This window comes from Canis lupus, chromosome 2 (genome assembly GCF_003254725.2).
Source record: "Canis lupus dingo isolate Sandy chromosome 2, ASM325472v2, whole genome shotgun sequence".
NCBI lineage: Eukaryota > Metazoa > Chordata > Mammalia > Carnivora > Canidae > Canis > Canis lupus.
This window is the reverse complement of record NC_064244.1, coordinates 12,038,988-12,060,884: the sequence shown is the minus strand read 5'-3', so window position 1 is coordinate 12,060,884 and position 21,897 is coordinate 12,038,988. Positions and strand designations below refer to the sequence as shown.

At 37.4% G+C, this 21,897-nt stretch overlaps 1 protein-coding gene across 1 annotated transcript in view; it reads left to right on the top strand.

Moving 5' to 3' along the window:
- The window catches only part of MALRD1 (MAM and LDL receptor class A domain containing 1), a 649,658-nt gene that overhangs the window by 223,941 nt on the left and 403,820 nt on the right, over window positions 1-21,897 (top strand). Inside the window, 1 exon segment of the mRNA XM_049096644.1 lies at window positions 8,017-8,104. Within this exon segment, the coding sequence (XP_048952601.1) occupies window positions 8,017-8,104 (88 nt within the window).

The window sequence follows — 21,897 nt, the reverse complement described above, 5'->3', positions numbered from 1 at the left end:
ATCTTCTCTGATTCAGTAGGTCACCTTTTCATTTTGTTGATGGTTTCTTTCACTGCGATGTGTGTGGTGTAGTCCAATTTTTGTGTTGCCCATGCCTGAGAAGATAGATCTAAAGAAATATTTATAAGACTATTATAAAAGAGCTTACTGCCTATACATTCTTCCAGAAGTTTTATGGTTACTAGATTTACATTTAAATCTTTAATCCATGTTGAGTTTATTTTTGTAGATGGTACAAAATGTGGTCCAGTTTCATTCTTTTGCATGTAGTTATCCAGTCTTTCCAGCACCACTAATTGGAGACAGTCTTTTCCCCATTGTATATTCTTGCCTCCTTTGTCAAAGATTAACTGACTGTATGAGCGTGGGTGTATTTCTGTATTGTCTTCTATTCCATTGGTCTATATATTCACTTTTTTTTTTTTACCAGTACCATCCATACTGTTTTGATTACTATAGCTTTGTAGTATTGTTTGAAATCAGGAGGTGTAATACCTCTAACTTTATTCCTTTTCTCAAGATTGCTTTGGCTATTCCAAGTCTTTTGTTGTTCCATGCAATTTTAAGGATTTTTTTTTTTTTTTTTTTTTTTGCTGTAGCTCTGTGAAAAATGCCATTGGTATTTTGATAGGGATTCCATTGAATGACATCAACAATTTTAGTTGAAATTGTATGTTTCCCTGAAGTATTCAGCTGCTTAGTACTTAGTGTGTGCTCATCACTGTGCTAGGTGCTTTGTATCTGTCCCTCAATGAGCCTCATGGAGCCTGTCCTTAAAGTCTTCTAGAGGAGACAGACAAACATTTAAATGTACAAGTACTGATATAATTAAAAATTATGGAAAATTTTAAAGGAAAATTTCCTCAGCTTCTGTTATGAAGGAAGGCTTCTCTGAAGAAGTACCCTTGACGCTGACAACTAAAGTGGGATTTTTAATTCATGATAACTACTTGGTGGGCTTATAGGATATTAAACTAGAACAAAAGGCAAATGAGGGCTATTTCTTGTGGTTAAATGTATGACCTAGTTTTGGGTGCTTTAGGTATGAATCAGTTTTAAGTTGTCATATAGAAGTGTAGGGGTTATTTGGAGCCTCCTTTCTTGAGAAGAATGAGAACTACATGATTAATGTCATAAAAGGACATTGTATATCAAAATAATAAATTATAGTTCCACTTTTTTTCCTTTAACTCTTATATTTAATGGTGTAGGGGATGAAAAATTAGCCTGGTGATTGGTAAAAAAAAAAAAATAACATTTAGGGATTTTAGAACCCTGCTCCTTAAAGGAATTTTACTCTGGCATGTATGAACCAATCACTTGGGACAGTATTGTGCTATACTAAAATCTTATTATACCTTACTGAATCATTTTTAAATAATAAAAACCTTTTTTTTGTGAACTTTTAAACTAATAGTTCCAAACCTTCACTTTTTTCCTCTCTGATATCTATCAGGTTATTTTCTACTTTTTTTAAAGATTTTATGTATTTACTCATGAGACAGAGACAGAGAGAGAACGAGAGAGAGGCAGAGGGAGAAGCAGGCTCCATGCAGGGAGCCCCACATGGGACTCCATCCCCGGTCTCCAGGATCAGGTCCTGGGCTGAAGGTAGCGCTAAACCACTGAGCCACCCAGGCTGCCCAACTATTTTCAATTAAATGCTTCTTTATAACCTCCAATCAAATAGGTTTCATAAATTCCTAGGACTGAAGAAATTGAGTACTATTTGTCATCATTCAAATAATACATGGGGTGTGAAATGGGTTACCTGTGAGATGGTTTGCGGAGTGTCAAGTAGCAAATTAGTTTCAAACTGGTTAACATTTATCTGTATTAAATGTAGGCATATTAGGCAACTATGTTGAGGGAGAGAGGGAACTCACCCAAATTTTGGCCCTTCTTATACATTTGAAACTACATGGAAGCTAATGTAGCAGAATACCTGCAGTGTTTTGCCAACCCTTTTAACAAATATGGAAAGAAAATCAATTTCATATGATCTGAATACTTAGAAATTATTTTTAAGGTATCTGTTTCTGTTGTTCAAGAATAACAGAAAGAGGGCAGCCCCAGTGGGGGGGTGATAAATAAATTTCCCCAGTGGGGGAATAAATAAATAAATCTTAAAAAAAAGAATAACAGAAATAATTCTATTTAAATAAGGAAACATGAATGATATTTCGAATGATCTTATTTCTCCTCTGCCACATTCCCTGTCCTTGATTTTTTTTTAAATCTCTGCTCTCAATACAACAGAAGCTCAGATGGGAAAAGATTCTGTGGGCGTTAAAGTTGCTAGGCCAACAGCAGGTGAGTGGTCATCTCCGGAAGACTCCAACAATTTATACCCATTTAGTTCAGAATAGTATAAAATGAGGTATTATATAAGAGAAAAGGAGGCTGAATTGATACAAACATCGTAATTTACGCACACATTGGGGGAGTCCTAGTGCTTCCACAAATTAAATATATCAGGAGTGTAGCACCATCCAGCTACACTGCTGGGAGGTAATTCTCCATGGATTTTTTGTGTTCTTCACAGCTCAATCTCTGAGTGAAGAGTGTGTTTGAATAGCCTTTACCCTGAGACATTTGCTTACAAATTCCAAATTAAGCCCCCTTTCTCCCTCCCTCCCATCCTCTCTCTCTCTCTGGAGTTGAAGATGAGCATGTATACCAGCAGCTTATAACAGCTAGTCTCCTAATGTCTGGGATCTTCTTCTGCAAAGGAAAACATCTGATTGAGGGAGACAAGTGGAAGGAATTTTTCTAAGTGATGCTTTTTGCTTTCCTTCTCAATCAAGGATTTGGTGTCTTCTGTCAGTATCTGTGTATGAAACATTGGCAAGCTACCTTGTTAGCTGGTGAGTAGGGTAAAGTGTCAGATCCTTCATGGTTTCTGACCTAACATGCACAAGGAATTGGAAACTCAAATGCCTATGGGAACCAGGCAAAGGACATGAATTGGAAGTAGGTCAGGTGTTAAATAATAAATGACAACTGTCAGCCTTAGAGTTATATTTTTAATAGGGAATAATCAGACTGTAACAACCACAGGACCGTATCTTTTTGTGAAATAATCCTACTTTAAAAATATTTGTCAACCTGTTCTCCTTGAAAGCACTGTTTTGGCTAAACCACACTCCTGGGAGCTGGGTTATAACCATTTTGTCTCTTCTGTCCTAGATGGTGAGAAACCATCAAGATAACTTTTTTAAAAATTCTTTTTGGTAACTATGGAAACACTTGGCATAATGCCAAAGCACACAGTCATTGAAGAATAAAAAATTCTTAGGAAGCCATATATTATGCCTGACATTAGGTAAGAAGAAATAGGGTATAATGCCAAAATATCAATAAAAATTGTTGTCATGATTTTTTCCCAAAATAGGATCTTACACAGGTGAGGCACATCAGATACTTTCTCTAAGTAATCATTCTATAGCACTTCCCTTACTTATCTATCCCAGCATTTTATTTCATCTCTTCTAGTACCGTGACTTTATTTTTATTATACATTTCTATGCTCAGGTGTATACACAATTTAAGTAGAGCTTTTGTGGCCCACGTTTGATGATAGTGTTCCTATGTATAGTATAATAATTGGAAAACTCTAATTATTCTGCAGTTTTTGTATTTGGTATGGCCAGAGACATATAAAAAAAAAGACAAAGAGAAACATAAAATTTGTTAGACAAAAATCTAAGTTATATTTCATTGAAGTTAGTTTCAAGGTTATATAAAAAATTCCAGCAGTGATTTAAAAGCCTTTTTATGTTGAATCTAGCAAATGTTTCCCTAAATATTAGCGTAGAAAGTTTAAGATCCTAAACTGACTTTCTATGAGCCCCTTAAATTTTAGGTTATACGGTAAAATATCGGATAGTTGTCTAAATGTGTTTATAGGAGTTTGGCTACATCAAACTGTTAGTCAACTATAAAAAACAGGGTAAAGGAATTTTTATGTCTTTCATTTTCTTTGTCTTTGCATTTTTAACTATGAAAATAGTAAATGAAAATAAGTGGACATCATTAACAAGTAAAATGGAAAACAAATATTCTCTGGGGAGGTATTAGTGGATTACAAGAGAATGTTCATAGCTGAATTAAAATGGTGTAATAATTGAGATTACAATGTAATAATTATAAAATTCCATGCATGAAATTAGTGATTTAGAAAACAGTAAAAATAGTAATTGAGATAATAATGATTTGTGGCAATAAGTATAGAATAAATGTTTTTATTTGTTTATTGAGGTATAGTTTATTTAAGTAAAATTCATCTTGTTTAGGTGATCAGCTCTATGAATTTCAGTAAACTCACACAGTTGTGTAACCACCACCACAAGTAAGAAAATATTTCTCTCATCCTCTCAGATTCCCCATTCCTCCATGTCATAGATCCCCAGAGCCCCTGACAACACTCATCGGATTTCTTTCTCCGTAGTTTTGCCTATTCTGGAATGTTGTATAAATGGATTGATCAAGTATGTAACCTTTTGAGACTGGCTTATTTGGCTTAGGTATAATGCTTTTGTGATGCGCAACTGTTGTTATATGTACCACTAGTTTTTCTTATTGCTGAGTGGCATTCCATCGTATAGATCTCCCACAAGTTTCTTTACTGTTTACCAGTTGAAGGATATTTGGATTGTTTTCACTTTGTGAGCAGGTGTTTGTTTGGCATGGCTTCATTTCTCTTGAGTAAGCAAATACCTATATGTGGGATTGCCACATTATAGAGAAGTATGTTTAATTTTATAAGAAACTGACAAACCATTTTCCAAACCATTTTGGATTCCCATCAGCAATGCATCAGAGTTGCTCCACATTGAGTGTATATTGTTGTTTAATCTTAGAGAAGAAATCCTTTATTTCAAGTCTTCCTGAAGATTATATCAAAAATTGATATGTTTGAATTTTGTATTCTTTCACAAACTTGGGATGGTTAAAATAGTAGGTGACAGGTTGAATTAATGCCATTTTTTTATTTCCCGTGAGTTAATTCTCACATATGTACATATATATGTTAGGAAATTGAAGGTATTTTAGTAAAATTATAATTGTGTGTTACATATATATGATAATGGGAGTTTCCAGATCATTTAAAATGCTTGGTTAGAAATTCAGAACTTCCTAAATATAGAGATAAATGAGTTCTAGCAAGTCTTGAGACCCTTATTAATAGTTGAGTCTTTGGTTATATTAGAACTAAAAGTCGCAATGTAGTTGACAAAGCCATCTTGTCTTTAGTTGGAGCACCTAGATGTGGCAGCCCATGAAAAGAACAACTTAGAAGCACTGCATTACTTTACAAAATTTCCAAGCCAGTGATAGTTCTAATGTAAGTAGAATTGGCCTGTACGGATAATGCAGGTCGTTTAGACCAAACTGGAATTTCCAATTGCCCTTTAAGTAATTCAGTAAGGTACTAATGGCACTTAAGAGTAAAATGTGGCTTCTCTAATTTCCTGGATGGCAGTACTGCCCTGCATACTATAATGTTTGTGTTTTAATATTCTCCCATTTATTCTGGGAAAAACACCAGAAATGAAAGTGAATTTTTCAGAACAGAGACACTTGGGTTTCTTCTTTTTTGTGTGACTATGTTCTTAGGATTAGTTTCTTAGGATGACATGCAAAGCTTTTCGCAAGACCACATTTAAATGTAGGACAAGGTAGAATAAAACCTGAACATTCATACATTCATAACTTTTTTTTTTTTTTAGTGGTTGGCTTAATTAAATTCTCAAAGAGGCTGAGACTGCAAATATACATACAAACAGTTTTAGTATTTCAACTTGAAGCTATTGTTCTCAACAATGTTAATGTTTAAAGGGTCAGGAAATTGAATGTATTTTGGTAAAAATTATGATTATATTGTATCTCAGCACAAGACCCAACTGTCTTCTGCCTCAGATTATTTTTTTTTTGTCATCTTCTTGGCACTTAATGCTGATACAAGCACTATCAAAATGCTTCTTATGTAGTATGCAGTGAACTAGAATAGAAATAAGCCTTTGCAAACAGAATCCACTCAGAGGTACTACTTACCTAGTGTGGCCCACAAATGAGAAAATTTACAATTTTCACAAATGACTATTGTTTAAATTTATGGCTGCATAATGACAACAAAAAAATACTTTTGAACAGTGAGCGCATATTCTCAAGTGGAGCTATACATGTATATATCCACAAAGTTAGCTTACAGATATTTTTATGCAGAAGAACTGTGCTTTCCATAAACTTTGGGATTTTGATGTCATTTTCGATTGATTGATTGATTGATTGGAGTTCAATTTGGCAACATATATATAACACCCAGTGCTCATCCCTTCAAGTGCCCCCCTCAGTGTTGGTGTCATTTTCTATCCCTCCTTCTTAGTAAACTAATATAATCATGAGCAGTGTACCAAAATCAATGTTTCCTCTTATTTACCCTAATTTCTCCTTTCTTGCATCTTCTCAGCTTTTGTCTCAGCCATGTCCTATGTTGTACTGCAGTAGGATAGGCCTATTGATCCAGGGAATTTATTAGTAATCAATCTTTGTGTTTGCCTTTTTCCTCTGGCTTACCCAAATTCAGTCTTTTTTGTTTTAATAGAACAAAAAATATTTTCTTACAGTAGGTTCTGTCAAATTCTGACAGTTTTTTGTTTATTAGAATAATTGTATGGTTTTCTACTGGGTATTTTTTTTTCTACTGGGTATTCTTTATGCATTTTTGTTTTCTCTGCCTATAATATTTCTGTCATTCATGATAGTGGAGAAACTAAGGGTGCATTTTATATATGGAGTGATCCATTATAAAGCACCAAGACACTCCTGCATAGTACTGATAAATAAATGTTCTTCTGGCAATATTAAGTGGAATACATTTACCCATTAGTTAGATACATAAACCTTTCCCACATTGATTAATTTCCTAACTGACAAATTATGGAGAAAACTGGTAATTCTCAAGAAAGACTAGGAAGTTGGGGGAAGATGTCAAGAGGTTTGAGGTCAGTAATTTGATCTTTTAAAAATTTCCTACCTCTAAGACTCTCATAAATAATGTGTGAGACAAGTTTGGATAGAAGCTAAGAATTTTTAAAAAATGAAATAAAATTTTAACTCCCATATATAACATTTGTAAGGAGAAAAAAAACATTTGTAAGGAGAAATGCAACAGAAACATATATTCACATAATAGTGGGAGAAAAGAATGTGTTTTCTGAGTTTGCTTGAAGTTCTTCATTATTAAATTATAGCAGGATTCCTGTTCAGTATGCAACATATTTGCATAAGTATTAAAATAATTTATCATGATTAATTCCATTATAGCAAATTTCAGCCCTAATCACAATCTGCCATATAACATAGTGGTTTGTCAGTATTTCATGTTTTACTGGAGGTTTGGTGGAATTGCAACTCCTGTAAGAGCATAGATGTCATCGGCATTCGCTGTGATTAATGCGGTTCTGAAGGAGATCTAATAACGATTAGCCAGTTTCATAAAGTGTTACAGAATAAGGTCGGTGTGAGAAAAATTCTAAGGCTCTTAAAAATGTACATTCTAGCAAGTACCTCTGGCTGCAAATTGGATTTCTTGAACAATGAGGAGGTTTAACCTTGGAAACAGATGAACTCCTTGGGCAAAGGTGGGAAAAGGAGACCATGATTTGCCTTCAAATACTCAAAGGATCAGAAAAAAAATAGGACAAGTCTAGAATTAAAGGTTGAAAGTTATAGGGAAGAAGATATCAATCTGACCTATTATAATTTCAGAAAATCACTAGAAACACGATGAGTTTTGTGGGTCTAATGGGCCCAATAAGGAACAGAAATTCCTGTTACTGGAATTATTTAGGTAGGGACAAGATGCCTATTTTATAAATACTATTGGAAAGTATTTTTTTAATGGTTCAGAAAAAAATTTCTCTTTAAGTAAATTGATTTTTTATCCTATCATGTGATTTTCATAAGTTAATGTCCTTCACAATAGCAACAGATTTCTTGTATTTTTCTTAGACTTTGGTGGAGGCTTTTGTAGGAGATGGCTTCACTGGAGACATTGCAATCGATGATTTGTCATTCATGGACTGTGCCCTCTACCTTGGCAAAGAAGAATATTTTAATATATGAGTATTTTCAAACTTGTTTACTTTAAAAGGCACTGTTGAGGAAATCAATATTTCATTTCCACACATATTCTAAGAATACCCTTCTGTTCTTACTAGTATATTAATCCTGGAAAAGATTATTGTGAATTGTTGCTAGTAATTAGTCTTAGTATCTTTGTAAAGATAGTAAAGAGGTTTGAATCAGTTGTGCTTCTGTCTCATCCTGTGGAAAATATTAAGAAATCTTGTCTGAAGTTAAACTGTAATTCCATTATATTTGAGGGGTTATAATAACCAAACTGGTTACCTTATAATTACATTGTTTTGGAGACTGTATTAATCTCTCTCAGTTACATTGAGAGTTGTTCTCCTGTCAGTCCGCACTAAATATTCCTAAGGATTGTTGTCAACCGCTTCTTCTCCATGTTATGCCTTTCTTTTATTAAAAAACAAATATAAGTTTCCTAGATTTGTCCCCATTCTCAACCTTTACCCTGAAATCCAGACTTGTATACTAATTCCCTATTAAACGTCTCAACTTAGATGTCTGGTAGACATCTCGACGGTAATGAAGGGAAATAACCTAAAACAAGCCTACAATAAATTAAAATAAAACTAAAACACCCCAGAAAAAGCTCATTCCAGGCAGTGTGTAGTAATCTACTGGTTATCAAGCTCTTGGGTAATCCTGATACCGAGGCTGTAGGCTCAGTATGGCAAGGTGGGGAGCACAGTTTCCTTCTTGAAGAGATCAGAGGCAAGGTAATTTAAAAATGAATTGCAATAATCCATGTAGTGAGCACTCTCAAGTGCTGAAAACTTAACCTTTAGTCCTGCTCCATCAATGTAGTGTTCTTGGTTGGAAGAACACCAGCCTCTCCCTGGACATAATCAGGGCTGGATTCCAGTTCTTTCAGTTGTAGCTCTGGGACTCAGCTCTGATCCTCCACCTCATCATCCTGGCAGGATTAATTCCCTTAGCCACTCCATGTAGTGGTTTCTGAAGAACTCTGCACAAAGCTAAATCCCTCTCTGGACAAGGTCAGGCAAAAAGGAAATCAATAATTCAATGAGTTGACCCTTATATCTCCATGGCTGCTAGTGAATTCTTGATTATTAATTGTCCCCTCAATCTTGCCATTCTTCCATGCCTCCCTTTCTCAGTAAATGACAATATATTTCTACTTGTTTATTTTTCATGAACAAATCTGGTTTGCCACTAGCTTCAGATATATCAAGAGTCGACCACTTCTCATTACTCTCCCCTCCCAAGCCACTGTTGTGTCTGCATGGATTATTATAGTTGCCTTTTAAATTATCTCTGCTTCTACCCTTGAGAATATAATTTGTTCTCAAAGCAGCAGGCAGACTTATCATTTTTCAAACTTAGATAAGATCATGTCATCCTATCATCAGAGTCTTCCTATGACATCCTGTTTTTTTTCAGAGCAAAAGCCAGACTTCTATAGTAGCTTCCAAGGTGTGCTTGACTGGTCCCCTCAGACCTCTCATACTTCACCTTCCAGCCCTGTGCCTCTACTTGACAACTATACGTCCTCTTAGCTAATCCTTAAATACTCCAACCCGTTTATGCCTCAGGGCTTTTACACCTTCTTGTCCCTCATCCTGGAATGTACTTCCTCCAGCTAGGCACTTGACTTCCTTCCACACAGAGTCTCTTCCTTGTCTGACATTTTCTTTCTCCGTATGGTTATATTTCTATTTTCCCCAACAATAATGTTAGCTGCATGATAGCAGGGATTTTTGTCTTATCACTGCCTTATCTCCAGGAGCTTAAACAGTTTCTGGCACGTAATATTACTCAATATTAACATTTGTTGGTGAATGGGTAGATAGATGCCTAGTATCTTTTCAAGTGTTTTATATACTTTTGTTACATATTTTAGTTTGTTATTCTTGCTAAGATAATATTCAGATGCAAAACAATGATATATGCCAGCTTTTGTTGAAAGCCAAACCTCAGTGGCTTGTAACCACAAGCATTTATTTCTTGATCTCAAGCATGTGAGTGGGCATAGAACAATAATGGCAAAAATACATATTTATTCATAGATCTTTTTAGTTCTATAGAGCTTCAAGCAGTGTACTACTTTTCCTGTTTATCTGGGATCAAAGCTAAGGACAAAGGTCCTATGTGACATATTCTGTTGTCAAGTAGAAGGAGAGGAAAAAGAAATCACATTTAAAGCTTCTGTTGGGACATGGTATGCATAATGTCTGCTCATGTGCATTGATCAGAGCAAGTCATGTGGTCAAGCCCAACAAGTGGGTTGGGAAGCATTCTCAATGGACAAGAAGCTTGGCAAAGGTAGGGAATACGGAAAGTCCTTCTGAGAGAGAGTGAGCTGATACCATTCACCACTCGTATGTAGCATCTTATATAATCCTCTAACATTTCATTTTATTATTTTATTTTATTTTAATTCTTTTAGAGAGAGAGAATGCATGCATATATATACACACCTGCGAATGGCTAAGGTGGAGGTGTAGAGAAAGGCAGAGGGAGAGAGAGAGGATCTTAAGCAGGCTCCACGCCCAGCACAGAGCCTCATGTGGGGCTCAATCTCACAACCTTGAAATCATGACAAGACTCGATCACTTGACTGACTGAGCCACCCAGGCACCCCAGTCCTCTAACTTTTTGAATCTAGAATAATGTCTAGTCCATTGCCAGTGAAGAGCTCTTAAATGTTGGATAGGATTGATATCTTTATTATCCCAATTTTATGGAGCAAACTGAGAAGGGAATAACCTGCCCAAGGCTACCTAGCTAAAAAGTGACAAATTATGTCTGCTTCTTAGGACCAGTGTTAACCATTTCATACCACTCATCCAACACTAACCTCACAAGGAAGAGAATACAATTTCTACTTTATAGATGTGAAAAATTAAACGTAGTAAAGAGCATAAATGATATGGATAACAGTACATAGTTGAAGGGGAAAATGAGAGTTTCACCTAAGCTTATTTGATTTCAGTGGCCAGGGCTTTTCCCAAATGACCTCTCACTTTGAGCTTAGAGAGCATCACCGAGACCAGTGGCAGAGGATAACATAAAAGAATATTAAAAGGAAACACAAACTACTGCCAATACTGTTGCTACTCTAGTTATCTTGGTTACTTATATTCTGTGGCTGATGATTTCAAAGGAGAGAGAGAAGGGTGGCCAGACTCAGAAGCAGAGATATGAAGTATCAGTTATAGATCATTTGTCCTGATTTTCTGGTTCAAGTTTTGGACAAAAAAATATGGAATTTAAAAAACTGCCTGAACTGTGTGGTTTTAATGTTGGCTTCATAACAAAAGAAACACTGGGTTGAAACCACAGAGCCTGTTGAAACTATAGGTTTCTTAAAGGAATTTTATGTCATCTTGCCATAAGATGAAAATACAAATAGAAATTTGGTTTTCAATAAAAATATTGCTTTTGATGATTATCAATTTTTTTTCTTCTGTTAGCTGAGATGGGATCAGGGCATATAGATTCCCTTACAGACATTGATTTGTTTCCAGTATAAGCTGATTATTTATCTACAGCACTTTTCTTCCTTGGCTAATAAACCAAAACAAAAACTTAAAAATACACACAGATGCAAAATATTCACCTAATCCCCAAGGTATGAATCGGCACATTACTTGCAACTTTTATTTTATACTAAGTGTCCATAAGGAGTTACTTATTTCATTTTTGCCTATTCCCTCAAAATCAGCCTCTTTCCCCCTCATTCCTTGTTCCTCTAATGATATTACTATTTTCTAGCAACCCAGGATTGAAATTCCACAGTATTCTTTGACTTTTCCTTTAACATTGCCTACTTGCAAACCTTGCTGACTCCAACTTCACAATATTTTTTCTGTTTTTTTCCATTGTTACCTTAGTTCAAAACAGTGTTGACTCAAATGGTAACCTTTTAACTGCAAACTTTCATTATTTTTCCCTCAGTAGTATGTATGCCACCAACTTCGTTTCCTTTCACTTTTTCCAACAGCATTATTATTTACTTTTCCAGGCCAACTCTTTCTCAATTTCTCACTTCCAGTTGTTTCTCTTTTTTTTATTTTTTTTTTTCAGTTGTTTCTAACTTAATTTTCAAATCCATTCTCTATTATGGATTGTAGCTTCTTTGTTTCAATATCTTGATGAATGTAGATTCTTATTTTAAAACCAATCCAGAAGGATACTAGAGGAAAGACTTTTTAAACAAGATTAATTGCATTTCTAGGGAAAGTAGACAAACTTAACCATGCAATAGAATCCTATGATTTTTTTTGCATCAGCGTATGATGATGTTGTTCATTCCCTGAATAGACAATGATGGAGGATTATGGCAAAGTCAAATACCCTCACTTTGAATCAGATCATTAGAATATATTATTATTATTATTAAGAAAGTATTATTGCCAGTCAATATTCAGATTTAAAAATAAGTACCCCAAAGGAAATATCTGTTTTGCATTATTCTTTTTCCATACTACACGCGAAAAGCAAGAAAAAAATTCTCTTCGGCAGAACACATGTGGCAATTTCTATCTTGCTTCAAGGATTATTTGTGAGATAGCTGGGGTATTTGTAAAACTAAAGCCATAACTGAATGGGATCACAACATACTGTTTACAAACTGAAAAGAAATTGCCTACATGTTTTTCATCCTATTCTAAAAATACAGAATTCAGCAATATAAAAATTATTACTTGTAAAAATATCAATTATTAGAATGAATATCAGTATCCAAAGATATTAGTGTATTATTTTTTCAGGAAAGTTGTTAACAAAGTTAGTAGTGTATCTTGCAACTGATGATGGCTTAAAATTTAGAGTATGGTAACTATTTATAGGATGCTTAAGCATAGTTTTTATGTCTGAATGTTTTTTGTTATTGTCAATTTTAAAATGACTGAGCTGATTAAATTTTTGGCATCCCTCCTCATTAACCTCAGTGTCTCACCAGCTTTGTGTATAAATGCTTGTTCAAGTCCCCCTTCTTTCTGCAAAGAGTAATGTTTGCTTCAGTGCAAATGAAAAGGCAAGGGGAAAAGTTTGAGTACTTTTGTCTTCATTTTTAAGATCTTGCCTGCAGCTTTTTATCTTAGAATGTTAAGCTGTTAGGTCTATCTATTTGTCTCAGAATAATACATTCCATAAAAGCATTTTGTTTTAAGGTCTTTCTTCCATATCTTTCAAAAGGAAATACAGACTCTGAAAAAAATGCAAATTATTGGAAATATTTATAGTTCAATAAAAGATTCAAGGGGATCCCTGGGTGGCGCAGCGGTTGGCGCCTGCCTTTGGCCCAGGGCGCGATCCTGGAGACCTGGGATCGAATCCCACATCGGGCTCCCGGTGCATGGAGCCTGCTTCTCCTTCTGCCTGTGTCTCTGCCTCTCTCTCTCTCTCTCTCTCTCTCTCTCTCTCTGTGACTATCATAAATAAATAAAAATTAAAAAAAAATTAAAGATTCAAGGCAAAAAATCAAGAAATTTGAGACTCATGTTTGCAATCTTAAATATTCTGATTTTAGCAGGTTTGGTGTAGTCTTGAAAAATATAGGAAATATATAGGAATATTAACAATATATAGAAATATATAGAAAATATTAGCAAATATATAGGGGAAAAATAGGCCAAAGCCTGTGGTCCATTCAACTTAATATTTTTATTTGTTTCTAGAAAATAAAATTGGGCAAATAAATAACTTTAATCTATTTTATAGTTAAAACTTTATTTTGTCATCTTTTAATAGAGGGAAATGCTAATTTAAACAGCATAAGGCTGTTAAAGTACTTAGATTTTTAGCTTGAAAATTGTTCAACTTCTACTTCAGTCTAGTTGTAGTCACATTCATGTATGATACAGTACCTTTAAAGATGGAAAATACTCTGTGCCACCTAGAAAATTTCATTGGATACATGAGTGAAAGCAATAACATTTGAAAAAGAGTGGATTTGTTACTGTAGAGAGGGAAAAAAAGGAATTGCATAATGTGTGGTAAATAGCTGTATCACATAGTTGTTATAAATCATATCCAGAGAATAGCTAAGTTTTAGTAAAACCTACTGTCCTGGAAAGGAGACCTAACACAGGCATTCAGTACACTTATGCTGAGTATAGTTGTTTTAACTTGTGTGTATGACCAAATTGCTGTATTCAGTGCAATAGGAAGAATGTACACTTTTCTCTTGGAGATATTTAAGATTTTTCAATTGTCTGAAGAGCGATTATATTTAAACTTTAAGTAGACTTTTAGGCTTTTATTTTTTTTATTTTTTATAATTTTGTGTTTTTTTTTAATTTTTTTATTTATTTATGATAGTCACAGAGAGAGAGAGAGAGAGGCAGAGACACAGGCAGAGGGAGAAGCAGGCTCCATGCACCGGGAGCCCGACGTGGGATTCGATCCCGGGTCTCCAGGATCGCGCCCTGGGACAAAGGCAGGCGCCAAACCGCTGCGCTACCCAGGGATCCCGACTTTTAGGTTTTTAAATTGAATATATCTCTTAACATCAGAAGTCACAAGAAAAACATAGATATTATCACCTAGACATAGAGGAAGAACAACTAGACATATCAGTCAGGTAATTCACACAGTTATGGTAAATTAAAGGCGGTAATAATTTATCAAGGACTAGAGATGTTAAAATATTGGTTTTATTTTCTTAATTACCAATGTAGGAGTGGCTGTAGGGAATGAAGTCTAGTATAAAACCAATTGGAAAATCTCCTTAATTGGAAAGATTATATTAGGGCAGCATGAATTATATTTGCTACAAGTATTCTTAAAGCAAGAAGTTAGAACATTGGGTCCATCTGGAGCCCGAGTCCTTTTCTTAGGATGACAGGTGTGCAGGTGAGTTGGTTTCCCTGTGGCTTAGGGATATGGAGGATCAGATCAGCTATACTAATCTCTGCTTCTTAGTGAGTGTAAATTTCAGTCATCTGCATTTCACCTTTGCAATTTTGTTTAATATGCAAAGCTGTTTGTTTAAAGAGACTTAACTCTATCATTGCTATCAACTCTAGCCTTTTAAGCAAGTATAGGTTAGAAATAATCATCATAACCTTTGCAATGGACTGAATGTTTATATCCTCCCAGTATTCATATGTTGAAACCCTCAAACCCAATGGGATGCTGTTTGGAAGGTATGGGGGGTGCTTTTAGAGGTAAATAGAGCTAAAGTAGGTCACAGAAGTGCTGCCCCCAACAAGGGATTAGTGCTCTTATGAGAAGAGGCAGAGATCTCTCTCTGCACACATGCACCAAGGAAAAAGCTGAGAGGACATAACCAAGAACTCAACCATGCTGTCACTCGAATCTTAGACTTTCAGCCTCCAGAACTCTGAGAAATTTGTTTAAGCCACCCAGTCTATGGTATTCTGGTATAGCAGCCCAAGCTGACAGGTATATCATTCTAGGTATATTTCACTCTTAAAATTGTTCAAAATTCATAGTTTAAAAAATAATTGAACTTACCCATATACTATGAAGTAATCTCTAGTATCGCCTGAGTTGAGAGTATGATACTTTAGGAATTACTGCTTGAAATTATTGCAGAGTAGAATAAGTTGACTTTCATGCACTTTAGATGAAAAATCTAGATCATCTGCACAGGTCAGAGAATGTGTCAGGAAGCTTGCAGTCCTTTGCATGCCTCAGTCTCCAAATTGTGACTTGGCCTAACCATGTTTCAGGCCTGTGATTTACTTCTATATGCCAGATCTCAAGGAATCAGTTGCAACTCCACCTTTATAGATAGTTAAAACAACACCATATCCAAAATTTGGCTCTGGAGTAAAAGACACACTTTTCTCTATTTACTCTTCTGTTGTTCTCAAATACAAACATATTGAACTTACTTGGTTTTTAAGATGTACTAATTCTGGTAGACTAACAGGGTAGTGAAGACAGGACAAAGTATTTCAAGATCTTAGTTTCTTTTTTAGAGTACTGGTCCTTTGACCTGTCATTGCTGGCTCACTTCTGATGTACATATACAAAATGAGTTGTCTCTATTTTTCCTGAGCATTGGCCTATAAGCCTTCTTTTTCTGATACCCACTCATGTTCATGATTTGTTCTTAAGAGGAACTGTTTCCTCATATAAGTTGAAATCAGGCCTAAGGATGCAGTTAGGACTACTGTTTTAATAATATGAAAGACCAGGCGATCTGAACACTGTAACACTACATATACCCAGAAACGTCAAATATAATATGCATGTATTTAAATGTTGAGTGTAAAAAACAAATCCCCAGATGAGAGGAACAGAGTATGGAAAAAATAGAACAGAAGGCATAATGTGACTGTTAGAATTAAGTAACAAAATATAGGATAGATGAGAGGGAAGAAAAGAGTAAAATAGGGCCAAAGGGGATATACCACCCCTTGCCTGGAGGCACCACTGGGGTTCCAAAAGAAATGACTCAAAGTTGATCTAAAAGAACTCTTGTACACTAGGTGATAAAGAAAAGATAGCAAATTATGGTAACCATAGTCCAAAGAAGCCCCCAGCGATCCCCATCTCTTGGTGTTTGTGCCTTGTGTACCGGTCCCCTCCCACACTAAGTAGGACTGACCTGTGTATAATGATGCACATGGCAATGACAGTGTATAATTTCCAAATCTAGGCTTCCCCTATCTTCTCTTGGATCAGTCTGAGGGGAAGCCAGATGCCATGTGAAAAGGATAGTCAAGTAGCCCTATGGGGAAAGAAGGGGAAAGAAGACTCCTGCCAGTAGTAGCACTAACTTCTCAGGATTGTGAGTGAACTCCCTTAGAAGCAGATATTCCAGCCCCAATCCAGCCTTCAGATGATAACATCCTTGGCTAACATCTTTGATAGCATTCTTATGAGACCCTGAGTCTGAATCACACCAAGCTAACTAAGCCTTTTCTATACTTCAGTCTCCTGGAAACTGTGCCAGATAATAAGTGTTTATTATCTGAGCTTCTAAAGTCTGTGGAGGTTAGTTATGCAAAACCAGAAAGCCAATAAATAAACATATGAAAGGATTCCAAGCCTAAGAAAATAGCATGACATTTTTTTTAAAGGGCAGAACATTAAAAAAAAAAATCCTGTTGGCTTTCTTGAAATGAGAAATAAATTCAATGAAATAAAAATCTCAGTGGATGAATTAAATAACTAAAAGATAACCGCAAGGAGGGGAAGATGGCGGAAGAGTAGGGTCCCCAAATCACCTGTCTCCACCAAATTCCCTAGAAAACCTTCAAATTATCCTGAAAATCTATGAATTCGGCCTGAGAATTAAAGAGAGACCAGCTGGAATGCAACAGTGAGAAGAGTTTGCGCTTCTATCAAGGTAGGAAGACGGGGAAAAAAGAAGTAAAGAAACAAAGGCCTCCAAGGGGGAGGGGCCCCGCGAGGAGCCGGGCTGAGGCCGGGGCGAGTGTCCCCAGGACAGGAGAGCCCCGTCCCGGAGGGGCAGGAGCTGCACCGACCTTCCCGGGCGGAAAGGGGCTCGCGGGGAGGTGGAGCAGGACCCAGGAGGGCGGGGATGCCCTCGGGCTCCCGGGGACACTAACAGACACCTGCGCCCCGGGAGAGTGCGCCGAGCTCCCTAAGGGCTGCAGCGCACGGCGGGACCCGGAGCAGCTCGGAGGGGCTCGGGCGGCGGCGGCTCCGCGGAGGGGGCTGCGGGGCGGGAGCTCGGAGGGGCTCGGGCAGAGGAAGAGGCTCCGTGCGGAGGGGGCTGCGCGGTTCCAGGAGCAGCTCGGAGGGGCACGGGCGGCGGCTCCGCGGAGGCGGCTGCGGGGCGGGAGCGCGAATCCAACAGCGCAGGCGCCGGAACACAGGGCGCCGGGACACAGCTCAGGATCCGGCCTCCCCCGGGACAGGCAGAGGCCGGGAGGGCCCAGGACAGCGAGGACGCTCCTGCCCCAGCTGAGCAGAGCAGCGGCCCCGCCCCGGAGCCTCCAGGCCCTGCAGACGGAGAGCTCCGGAGTTCCTGCGGGGCTGAATCCAGGTTTCCAGAGCTGCCCCGCCACTAGGGCTGTTGCTCCTGGGGCCTTACGGGATAAACAACCCCCACTGAGCCCTGCACCAGGCAGGGGCACAGCAGCTCCCCCAACTGCTAACACCTGAAAATCAGCACAGCAGGCCTCTCCCCCAGAAGACCAGCTAGACTGACAACTTCCAGGGGAAGCCAAGGGACTTAAAGTACACAGAATCAGAAGATACTCCCCCGTGGTTCTTTTTGTTTTGTTTTGTTTTGTTTTTGTTTTGTTTTGTTTTGTTTTGTTTTGCTTTTTGATTTGTTTCCTTCCCCCACCCCCCTTTTTTCTCCTTTCTTTCTTTTTCTTTCTCTTTTTCTTCTTTTTTTTTCGTTTTTTTTTCCTCTTTCTCTTTTCTTTCCTTCTTTCTCTCCTCTCTTTTTCTCCTTTTCCCAATACAACTTGCTTTTGGCCACTCTGCACTGAGCAAAATGACTAGAAGGAAAACCTCACCTCAAAAGAAAGAATCAGAAACAGTCCTCTCTCCCACAGAGTTACAAAATCTGGATTACAATTCAATGTCAGAAAGCCAATTCAGAAGCACTATTATACAGCTACTGGTGGCTCTAGAAAAAAGCATAAAGGACTCAAGAGACTTCATGACTGCAGAATTTAGAGCTAATCAGGTAGAAATTAAAAATCAATTGAATGAGATGCAATCCAAACTAGAAGTCCTAACGACGAGGGTTAACGAGGTGGAAGAAGGAGTGAGTGACATAGAAGACAAGTTGATAGCAAAGAGGGAAACTGAGGAAAAAAGAGACAAACAATGAAAAGACCATGAAGATAGATTAAGGGAAATAAACGACAGCCTGAGGAAGAAAAACCTACCTTTAATTGGTGTTCCCGAGGGTGCCGAAAGGGACAGAGGGCCAGAATATGTATTTGAACAAATTCTAGCTGAAAACTTTCCTAATCTGGGAAGGGAAACAGGCATTCAGATCCAGGAAATAGAGAGATACCCCCCCCCCCTAAAATCAATAAAAACCGTTCAACACCTGGACATTTAAGAGTGAAGCTTGCAAATTCCAAAGATAAGGAGAAGATCCTTAAAGCAGCAAGAGACAAGAAATCCCTGACTTTTATGGGGAGGAGTATTAGGGTAACAGCAGACCTCTCCACAGAGACCTGGTAGGCCAGAAAGGGCTGGCAGGATATATTCAGGGTCCTAAATGAGAAGAACATGCAGCCAAGAATCCTTTATCCAGCAAGGCTCTCATTCAAAATGGAATGAGAGATAAAGAGCTTCCAAGACAGGCCCAACTAAAAGAATATGTGACCTCCAAACCAGCTCTGCAGGAAATTTTAAGGGGGACTCTTAAAATTCCCCTTTAAGAAGAAGTTCAGTGGAACATTCCACAAAAACAAGGACTGAATAGTTATCATGATGACACTAAATTCATATCTCTCAATAGTAACTCTGAATGTGAACGGGCTTAATGACCCCATCAAAAAGCGCAGGGTTTCAGACTGGATAAAAAAGCAGGACCCATCTATTTGCTGTCTACAAGAGACTCATTTTAGACAGAAGGACACCTACAGCCTGAAAATAAAAGGTTGGAGAACCATTTACCATTCGAATGGTCCTCAAAAGAAAGCAGGGGTAGCCATCCTTATAATAGATAAACTAAAATTTACCCCAAAGACTGTAGTGAGAGATGAAGAGGGACACTATATCATACTTAAAGGATCTATTCAACAAGAGGACTTAACAATCCTCAATATATATGCCCCGAATGTGGGAGCTGCCAAATATATCAATCAATTATTAACCAAAGTGAAGAAATACTTAGATAATAATACACTTCTACTTGGTGACTTCAATCTAGCTTTCTATACTCGATAGGTCTTCTAAGCACAACATCTCCAAAGAAACGAGAGCTTTAAATGATACACTGGACCAGATGGATTTCACAGATATCTACAGAACTTTACATCCAAACTCAACTGAATACACATTCTTCTCAAGTGCACATGGAACGTTCTCCAGAATAGACCACATATTGGGTCACAAATCGGGTCTGAACCGATACCAAAAGATTGGGATCGTCCCCTGCATATTCTCAGACCATAATGCCTTGAAATTAGAACTAAATCACAACAAGAAGTTTGGAAGGACCTCAAACACGTGGAGGTTAAGGACCATCCTGCTAAAAGATGAAAGGGTCAACCAGGAAATTAAGGAAGAATTAAAAAGATTCATGGAAACTAATGCGAATGAAGATACAACCATCCAAAATCTTTGGGATGCAGCAAAAGCAGTCCTAAGGGGGAAATACATCGCAATACAAGCATCCATTCAAAAATTGGAAAGAACTCAAATACAAAAGCTAACCTTACACATAAAGGAGCTAGAGAAAAAACAGCAAATAGATCCTACACCCAAGAGAAGAAGGGAGTTAATAAAGATTCGAGCAGAACTCAACGAAATCGAGACCAGAAGCACTGTGGAACAGATCAACAGAACCAGGAGTTGGTTCTTTGAAAGAATTAATAAGATAGATAAACCATTAGCCAGCCTTATTCAAAAGAAGAGAGAGAAGACTCAAATTAATAAAATCATGAATGAGAAAGGAGAGATCACTACCAACACCAAGGAAATACAAACGATTTTAAAAACATATTATGAACAGCTATACGCCAATAAATTAGGCAATCTAGGAGAAATGGACGCATTCCTGGAAAGCCCCAAACTACCAAAACTGGAACAGGAAGAAATAGAAAACCTGAAGAGGCCAATAACCAGGGAGGAAATTGAAGCAGTCATCAAAAACCTCCCAAGACACAAGAGTCCAGGGCCAGATGGCTTCCCAGGGGAATTTTATCAAACGTTTAAAGAAGAAACCATACCTATTCTCCTAAAGCTGTTTGGAAAGATAGAAAGAGATGGAGTACTGCCAAATTCGTTCTATGAGGCCAGCATCACCTTAATTCCAAAACCAGACAAAGACCCCATCAAAAAGGAGAATTACAGACCAATATCCCTGATGAACATGGATGCAAAAATTCTCAACAAGATACTGGCCAATAGGATCCAACAATACATTAAGAAAATTATTCACCATGACCAAGTAGGATTTATCCCTGGGACACAAGGCTGGTTCAACACCCGTAAAACAATCAATGTGATTCATCAGATCAGCAAGAGAAAAACCAAGAACCATATGATCCCCTCATTAGATGCAGAGAAAGCATTTGACAAAACACAGCATCCATTCCTGATCAAAACTCTTCAGAGTGTAGGAATAGAGGGAACATTCCTCGACATCTTAAAAGCCATCTATGAAAAGCCCACAGCAAATATAATTCTCAATGGGGAAGCACTGGGAGCCTTTCCCCTAAGATCAGGAACAAGACAGGGATGTCCACTCTCACCACTGCTGTTCAACATAGTATTGGAAGTCCTAGCCTCAGCAATCAGACAACAAAAAGACATTAAAGGCATTCACATTGGCAAAGAAGAAGTCAAACTCTCCCTCTTCGCCGATGACCTGATACTCTACATAGAAAACCCAAAAGTCTCCACCCCAAAATTGCTAGAACTCATACAGCAATTCGGTAGCGTGGCAGGATACAAAATCAATGCCCAGAAATCAGTGGCATTTCTATACACTAACAATGAGACTGAAGAAAGAGAAATTAAGGAGTCAATCCCATTTACAATTGCACCCAAAAGCATAAGATACCTAGGAATAAACCTGACCAAAGATGTAAAGGATCTATACCCTAAAAACTATAGAACACTTCTGAAAGAAATTGAGGA